The 9,218-nt window shown below is 46.7% G+C and overlaps 1 protein-coding gene and 1 pseudogene across 1 annotated transcript; both read left to right on the top strand.

Annotated features, from left to right (window-relative positions):
* The first annotated feature begins 4,603 nt into the window (after window positions 1-4,603).
* LOC112444377 (uncharacterized) lies at window positions 4,604-4,701 on the top strand (annotated as a pseudogene).
* Window positions 4,702-5,449: 748 nt separating this feature from the next.
* LOC107131841 (small nuclear ribonucleoprotein Sm D1-like) lies at window positions 5,450-7,710 on the top strand. Its single transcript, XM_059881595.1, has one exon. It carries the CDS (start codon window positions 5,465-5,467, stop codon window positions 5,822-5,824), a length of 360 nt encoding a protein of 119 aa, XP_059737578.1. The 5' UTR covers window positions 5,450-5,464; the 3' UTR covers window positions 5,825-7,710.
* Window positions 7,711-9,218: the final 1,508 nt, after the last annotated feature.

Here is a 9,218-nt window from a genome sequence, read left to right as displayed (position 1 = left end):
GGCTGGGGTTCTCACCTTTGATCTAGATTCAAACTTGCAGCTGGCCCAGAGAGCCTCTGACCCCACTCTCCCCTGCAGGCGGAGGTCCAGCTGTGGCTCCCACCTGGAGACCCGGCCAGCTCCAGGTCCCAGCACCCCACCCTCGGGCAGTGGTTCTCCTGAGAAGGATCTTGTTCCTGCTGAGCCAAAGCCCCCACCCCCTCCCCCCGTACAAACTCAGCCTCCCCCCTGGGGCCACAGACCTATGGTCCCTCTGCCCAGGAGCGCTCCTGTAGGGCCTGCATCCGTATGCATCTCAGAGCCCCAGACAGTTCATCCTCCAGGGACCGCCCCTGCAAGCCTTCCCCCATATGGGGGGCTACAGCGCCCCGGAGGGCACCCAGAGCTTTGCTGCCTGAGTTACCCAGTCCCGACTCCCACGATGACCAGGAAGTGACCTGGCTTCACCCCTGCTGCCACCACGGTGAGGGAGTGCCAGGCTGGTGCTCAGAACAGCCTGTAACTCAGCTTCTGGCGTCCCCATCCTTGTGGCTGGAACCCGTCTGTGCTTTTGCCCTGGGCCCTGGTGGGTTGGGGTCTACACCAGGCCAAGTGCAAACCGCCATCCCACAGAGCCAGGGTTTGGGGTGAGGCTCAAGCTGGACAGAGGACAGGGGGCTGGTGAGAGCTCTGTCTGGCTGCCATCTGCCTCTCCATCAGCTGGTGTCTCCCCTCTGGCAAAACGGGTGAGCCCCAGACATCACCCCCAAGCCTGAGGCTTCATCCTTGCTGCCTCAGTGGAAGGGTTTGGAGGTGACCTCATGGGCAGAATGGAGACTTGAATGTGTGGTCTGCCATTCTTCAGCTGTCTGTCCCTCCTTCCTGAAACGATCTACCAGCTGAGAGCTCAAAGCAGGAATCTGGGCCAGGGAGTAAGCAAAAAGCACCGAAAGCTGAAATGGGGGCCCAGAGCATGAAACAGGGGGAAAGGATCTGCGCCCACTCGGTATGGATGACAGGCACTATTCCTAAGGTGTCCCCAAGGTTAAAGTGGATTCAGGGGAGAACGGTGGAAGAGATGACAGCCATCACCCAGGGCCCTCCAAGGGGTGTGGTATGGAGGCCTGGCACCAAGAGGTCAAGAGAAAAGAGGGGCGCTCTCCACAGCGTGACCTCCAGGGTGAGACCTTCAGGCCTATCACTCAAAGTGGTCCTGCCAGAAAGCCCAGACTCGGTGGGACGCTGGGGAAACCATAGCAATTGCACAGACTGTAGCGACATCCTTAAGATTTGCTCCTCAGCAAGCATTTCAGATGCCTGCCTGGTGCCTGGCCAGGCCCGCAGGTGCCTGGGGTAGCTGGGTGGGCAGCCAGACAGATGAGCTATGCCCGGTGAGTGGGAGGACCCAGTGATAGGGGGGAGGGGGCTGGGGGCAGGGAGTGGGAGAATGAGACCAGCTGGGTTGAGAGAGCCTTGAGTGCCAGGCCAGAAATGGAGGGTTTGGGGGAACAAGAACCAGTCTGAAATGGGAGTGGAGATGGTCAGTTTTAGACCCAGCAGCCTGGGGTCTAAGGATGAGGGGAGGATGGGTCAAAGTGAAAGTGTTAGTTGCTCAGTTGTGTCCGACTCTTTGTGACCCCATGGACTATAGCCCGCCAGGCTTCTCTTCATGAGATTTCCCAGGCAAGAATGCTGGAGTGGGTTGCCATTCCCCTTCTCCAGGGAATCTTCCCAGCCCAGGAATGGAACCCAGCTCTTGCACATTGCAGGTCTATTCTTTATGTCTGAGCTACCGGGGAAGCCCCAAGGATGGGTTGGAAGGGGCAAAAATAAGCCAGGGAGGTTGCAGTGATGCATGGGGGGTGATAAACTGGGCCAGGACAGGGAGAAGACCAGTGATGGAGGAAGGACCATCCATAGACTGATGGGAGGGCGGAGGATGGGACGGGGGCCAGGGGATCCCTGGCTTGAGGCTTGGAGGATAGTACGGCCCCTGCTGGACCCGCCTGGATTGCTCCACCTGGAAGGGGCTGTGGAGAACGAGACCCCACCCCATGGCTAAAGAGAGAGAAGAGACATCTTGCTGTCTTCACCAAGAGGCTCTGAAGGACAGTCAGTCTCTCCAGCCCAGGACCACGTCATCCAGGCCTTCACTGTCCGTCCCCCAGCTCTTCTTCAGGTAAGAGGTGGGGCTCGGCACGCCCCTCCATGAGCCCCACCAGGGTGACTTGGTGTACCTGAGAATCTTCAGGATGAAGCGCTGAGAGCCGTGGAGGGGCAAGCCGCTGCCGTGTATACGATCTCCTCGGGGGGGCCCTCGACCCAGAGGCAGATCCACACTGAGGCTAGATCAGGACGTGCACTTGACCAAGGGTGACGGGGTCTCAGAGGGCTCCAGGGTAAACCGAGGGTGCAGGGTCTCCCCGCGAGGGCGCCCAGGTCCAACCACATGGGGTGGGTTTTCCCATCCTTAGCCACCCACCAGCCAGGCCAAGAAGCAAGAACTCCTGTGTCCTGTCTCCAGACGTGAGGCTGAACCTGCTCCAAGGAGGTCACCGTCATAGCACTGCGGTATGTGAGCTGGAGGAGGGCGAGGTCCACACCCGCGCCCCCATCAAAATAGAAAGCCTGGAGTTTCGTGGCTCTGAAGGTATCAGTTTCCTTCAGAAATGAAACTGGTGTACCAATGATGGTTCAAATCATTTTTTTTTTTTTCTGGTGGGCACTGCTAACTCAGCCAAGTGTGAGCCCTTTTGTGGTAGAAGTAAAATTCCTGGCACCTATAAGGATTCTTTAAAAACAAAAATCTTATTTGGTTGCCCTGGATCTTCGCTGTGCAGCCGGGTTCTCTAGCTTCATTGCAACATGTGGGCTCTTTAGTTGCCAACCGACACTTAGTTGCCTCATGTGGGATCTAGTTCCCCAACCAGGGACTGAACCCACACCTCCTGCTTTGGGAACACAGCCCCCAGCCGCTGGACCACGAGGGAAATCTCCTGGAAAGGTTCTTATCTGCCTAGTATTAAGAGACAGCCAAGTGGTACACATTGCAACATTGTAAATGCTGAGTAATGAGTCTCAATCCTTCCACCAAAATCCTTTAAAAAGATGCATCTGGCCTCAAAGGCCATCCTGCAGGGAGGAAGTCTTCTGCAGCGCTCCCCGAAGACCAGGGGTTCTTAATCTCTTTTCTGTGCCTCAGACCTCTTGGCAGTCTGGTGAAGGGTAGGGACCCCTGCACAGGCTCAAAACATTTTTTAAAACTCTAAAGTAAAATATGTCATCTTGCAAAGAAAACCAACTATACTGAAATTCAGTTGAAATATTAAATGTAATCAAAAAATAATCAAAATATTTTTTTAACTCATGATGTGTATTATTTGTGTTTTGTTTATTAACACTTTAAATAGCAAGCTCTAGCAGTGCCTCTGTGGACTAAGGTAATTTCAAAGTAGTCTGAGTATAAACAATATTTCAAGGTTTCTGCAACAACCAAGATATGATATGAAAGGATCACTGGTTTCTACGGGTGGGAACATGTCAGGTGCTGTTACTATTGCTGTGATTTCTCCTTAAATGAAGGAAATGTTTTTTTTAAGATTTATTTATTTATAACGGCGCTGGGTCTTCACTGATGCCCGGTGGGCCTTGTCCAGTTGCGGCGAGTGGGGGCTGCTCTTTAGTTGCCGTGCGAGGGCTTGTCGATGTGGTGGCATCTCTTTTGGGACAGGCTATAGGATGTGCGGGCTTCATAGTGGCACACGGGCTTAGCTGTTTAGATTCAGACAGCTTAGCTTAGATGTGCCATCGAACCCATGACCCCTGCATTGGCAGGCAGATCCTTTACCACTGAGCCACCAGGGAAGCCTAGAGATGTAGTTTTTAGTGAGAGGTTAATTAAAACAAAGATATCATTTCATTCCCATTGAAGTTCATGGGCTCAGTGTATGGTTTCTCCACAAACCATCCTAGGATGTCAGGTGAACAGCCGTGCTCTAAAGAGTGAGGACAGATGGCCTTTTTTGAAACAGAATGTTCAGAAAGAGCAGAGAAACGTTGGTGTGATGAGGAATCAGATACCCACCATCCAAAAAGGCCTCAGCTGGTGCCTGATCTGACGGTTGACGTAGCAAAAATTAACCTCCTGGTTTCTACTTTAACATGAATGAAGAATCCTAATGGTAGGAAGAGAACTGGCCAAGGAGCCAGGTCTTTCTTAGAGGGGAGAGGAGGCTTGTGTGGTTCTGGAAAAATGATCTCTCACTGACCTTATTCTCTTTGTCTGGCACTGGATACAGAAAGCTAATTAAAGGTTTTGTGCTCATGTCGATGTTTGCGTTATGATTTTCAACTTAGAGCTGTTTAAGTTGGACACATATTCGGAAACTAATTGAGATGAAAATGTGGTGCCCAGAAGCTTTAAAGAACACCATCAAATTCACAGAGACAAAAAGTAGATGAGAAGTTACCCGGGACTAGGGGAAAGGGGAGCAGAAAGTTGCTTAATGGGTCCAGAATTTCTGTGTGGGGTGATGAAAATGTTTTGGAAGTTGCTATGATGGTTGCACAATGATGTAAATGTAATTAATGCCCCTGAATTGTATGCTTAAAACTGTCTAAAATGGCGCTTTGGCAGCACATACACTAAAACTGCAACAATACAGAGATTATTATTCTCTGAGCAAGGATGACTTGCAAATGTGTGAAGCTTTCTATTTTGTAGTAGATGATTGGAAGCATCTCTTTATATATTCCAATTAATAAGTAAATAAAAAAGGAGACATAATTTGAATATTATTTTGAAACTCCCAGCAAATAAACAAATGTAGGCATTAGGCTTCAACAACTGCTAACATCAAAAAAAAAAAAAAAAAAAAGGAAAGCAATAGTCAGACATTGATCTTATGTCTAGAAGCGGATGCAACTCCACTGTTTAAAGAGTTGAAGTGTTTTAACTTCGCAGTGACAATCTGTGTATAGTTTTCATTTTGCCCTAATAAGGAGAACAGTTTATTTTCATTATGTACTCACAAAAAGGGTTACTTTCTCCAATCTATAAAGAATGGTGTCGTATACATTTTTAAGTGGCAACTTTTATGAGAAATATTTATATGTAGTCACAATAAAGATAAACAAAATTAAGATAAGCTGTTTTTAAAATGAGCAGAGCAGCAGTGAAACGTGGGATGATTTCAAACAGCTAAATATACGTGTAATTGGAGTCCCTAGAGGAGGGGAGAGGGAGAGATAAGAGGACCCCCAAAATTAAGGCAATCATTGCTAAAATTTTTCAAAATTTGATGCAAACTGTAAACCTACAGATCCAAGAAACTCAACAAAACCCTAAGTGCAAGAAACATTAAGAAAATTATGTTGACGTCAGAGCCCCGAGGGTAAGTGTTTCTGGCCATTCATACACCCAACCTCAGCTCTCAGTGGTCAGATTTCGTGTCCTATCGGCCGAAAGGGTGACGGCACCACCAGGATGAAGCTCGCGAGATTTTTGATGAAATTGAGTCATGAAACTGTAACCATTGAATTAAAGAATGGAACACAGGTCCATGGAACAATCACATGTGTAAATGTCAGTATGAATACACATCTTAAAGCAGTGAAAATGACCCTGAAGAACAGAGAACCTGTACAGCTGGAAACACTGAGTATTCGAGGAAATAACATTCGGTATTTTATTCTGCCAGACAGCTTACCTCTGGATACACTACTCGTGGGTGTGGAACCAAAGGTGAAGTCTAAGAAAAGGGAAGCTGTTGCAGGAAGAGGCCGAGGCCGAGGAAGAGGACGTGGCCGAGGCCGAGGAAGAGGAAGAGGGGGTCCTAGGCGATAATGTCTCTCAAGACTACTATCTCAAAGTATAGTTGAATGCAAGCAGAAGGCAAAGGGACCCAGTGTTCATCAAGGTGGGGACCTACGGTAAAGCAGAAGTTGTGAATAAACATATGACTCCTGACTTCATGGGACTAACAGGCTGAAAGGAAAACATATACACAATGCAAATTGTGAATACTCTGACAATACTTTGTATTATCTTGTCTGTTTTAAAAACTGTGGAAGCTCATTTTAAGTCAAATGCCAATAACAAAAAATGTTTTAACTGTAAAAAAAAAAAAGAAAATTATATCAAGACATATCATACTCAAATTGCTTAAAGTCAGGGATAAGGAGAAAATCTTAAAAGCAGAGAAAAGAGACATATTACCCGTTTCTCCTTGGACAATAGTTTTCTCCTTGGAAATAATGCAAGCAAAATAACAGTAGATTAACATCTTTAAAACTGTCAACCTAGAATTCTATACCCAGCAAGAATATTTTGCAAAAAATGAAGGGAAAATGTAGAGAAAATTAATGAAATTAAAAAGTCGGTTCTTTGAAAAGATCAACAAATTTGGCAAACCTTTAACCAGACTGGCAAAAGAAACTAAAAAAAAACTAAAATTAGAAATAAAAGTGGAGACGTTACTATTGACTTTATTGTAAAAAATACTGGAAGAGAATACTATGAACAATTATATGCCTGTTTACTCAGTCGTGTGCAACTCTTTGGGACCCCATGGACTGTAGCCCGCCTGACTCCTCTGTCCATGGAATTTTCTAGGCAAGAGTACTGGAGTGGGGTGCCATTTCCTTCTCCAGGGGATCTTCCAGACCCAGAGACCAACCCAAGTCTTTTGTGTCTCCTGCGTTGGCAGGTGGATTCTTTACCACTGGTGCCACCTGGGAAGCCCATGAACAGCTGTGTGCCGAGAAACTAAATAATCCAAGAGAAATGGACAAGTTTATTGAAATACAGAAATTGCCTCAAGTGACACAAGACAAAATAGAAACATTTAGCAGGCCTGTAACTAATAAGGAGATTGCATCAGTAATCAAAAACCCCTCGACTAAGGAAAGTCCAAAACCAGATGGCTTCAATGGTGAATTCTACCAAACATTTAAAGAATTAACATGAATAATACTCCAACTCTTCAAAGGAAGTAAAGATTCAGAAAGTATATGAGGTGCCTAGAATAGGCAAATGCTTAGAGACAGAAAGTGGAACACCAGGCCCTGGGGGTGGAAAGAATGGGAAGTTGTTGTTTAACGGGGACAGAAATAGGTTAAAAGTAAAAGGAAAGAAAATGATATGCTATGCTGTCACTAATCAAAAGGTAACTGAAGTGGCTATGTTAATATCATATAAAATAGATTTTAGAGTAAAGAATATTTACCAAGGACCAAGAAGATCATTTCGTAATCATAAATGGGTCGGTTAATCAAGAGGGCATAACAATCCTAAACAATTATGTACACTAACAATAGAGATTCAAAATACATAAAACAAAAACTAAGAGAAGTACAAGGAGAAATGGGTATTCATAAATTGTAGTCAGAGATTTCAGTACTACTCAATAGTTGATAGAAAAATAAGCAGAAAAGCAACAGGAATAAGAAGACTTAAAAACGCCATCAACTAACTTGACCTCATGGACACGTGCAGAATGCTCCACTCAATAAAAAAAGAATACAAAGTCTCTCAAGTGAATAGTGGCCATTCACCAAGATACATCATGAGGCAAGTCCCAATAAAATCAAGAGGGTTCAAGTCATATGCACGGACCACATGGAGTTAAATAAGAAATCAGTAACAGAAAGATCCTTGGAAAATCCCCACATGTTTGGAAGTTAAATCACACACTCCTAAATACATCAAAGGATAAGTCAAAAAGGAAATTAGAGATTGCTTTTTCTTTATAATTATTTAGTTAGCTATTTGGGGCTGTGCTGGGTCTTTGTTGCTGGGTGTTTCTCTAGTTCCATTGAGCAGGGGCTACTCTTGATTGCGGTGCGTGGGCTTCTCATTGTGTTGGCTCCTCTCGTGGAGCGTGGGCTTCTCTCCTGGAGCGTGGGCTCTAGGGTGCCCGGGCTTCAGTAGCTCTAGTTCCCAGGCTCTAGAGCTCAGGCTCAATAGTTGTGTGGCTCAGGCTTAGCTGCCCCGAGGCATGTGGGATCTTCCCAGACCAGCGATCTACTGGGTGTCCCCTGCACTGCAAGGCTAATTCTTAACCACTGAACTACCAGGGAAGCCCTAGAGAGTATTTTCAACTGAATGAAAATAAAAGCACAACATTAGAAGGTGTGGGAAGCTGCTCTAACAGAACCTCAGGAGAGATTTACAGCACTAAATGTCTGTCTTTAGAAAAGAAGAAAGGTCTGAAATCAATGATTTGAGCTTCGGTTTTTTTTTTCAGCTTCAGTTTTAAGAAACCAGGAAAAGCAGAGCAAATTAAGTAAACAGGGAAAAAAATGGAAATAATAAAGATCAAAGAGGAAATCAATACAGAAAAATCAATGAAACCAAAAGCTGCTTCTTTGGAAAGATTAATAAATGCTCATCGGCTGATTCTGTGTCCCCTGAATCCACTCCCCTAGTTCGAGCATGTGGAAGAGTTGAGAGAAGGGAGAAGGAGAAAAGGAGCTACAGGTGTGCTGAGTTCCTTCCAAGGAGGCACGTGGGGCATGGTGCTTTCCACTTGGTCCCTTGCATCTGAGAAAGGGTGACTGGTTCTCCATCTCAGGTCTGAAAACGTCTTTTAAGCAGCCTGCGACCTCAGGACAGAGGAGTCGGCACGTCTGGAGGTTCTTTAGATCACGTGGCAGGAGATACCTCAGAAAGATTCTTCAATATTTGGTCCTCTGAAGCATACAAGCAAGTGCCCACAGGAGGAGCCCTCTCTAGACTTTGGCCAGGCTGAGAGAACGCCGAGGCATCCAGCTAGGTAGGAACCGCCTCGTCACCTTCCCCCCTCTGTCTCTCGGCCCCCACCAGGATCAAGACAGTAACAAGAAAGCGAGGGGACAGAATCCACCCACAATCGCCTCCCTGGACTGAAGGCTCTCTCCTGCCTCCAGCCTTAGCTGGGGAAGGAGGAGACGTCTTAACCCTGAAAGGGAAATGGTTCCTCCTCGTGGCCCTGGCGATCACGTGCATCTCTACCTGGGTCATGTAGGCAAGACTTAACCACAGCTGACCTCAACCTTGGCAGAACCCGGTGTGATCCTCCCAGAACATGAGAACTTAGGGAGCTTATGGAGGGGCTTCCTCTCCCTCTTCCAGGAAGGCCTTTTTCTCCTTTCCTCCTGGGCTCTAATGACATAGGAGGCTTTCTGCCTTGCAGGTCTTAGAGTACAGCTGCAGGTTATCAAACTGCGAAGAACTGACTCCTGGCTGTCAGGATGCCCCA

Source organism: Bos taurus, chromosome 25 (assembly GCF_002263795.3).
Source record: "Bos taurus isolate L1 Dominette 01449 registration number 42190680 breed Hereford chromosome 25, ARS-UCD2.0, whole genome shotgun sequence".
Classification (NCBI taxonomy): Eukaryota; Metazoa; Chordata; class Mammalia; order Artiodactyla; family Bovidae; genus Bos; species Bos taurus.
This window is presented reverse-complemented; position numbering and strand designations above follow the sequence as displayed.

What these genes read in the sequence shown, in the direction of transcription:
- LOC107131841 (XM_059881595.1), top strand. Translation starts at nt 5,465, where the DNA reads ATGAAGCTCGCGAGATTTTTGATGAAATTGAGTCATGAAACTGTAACC.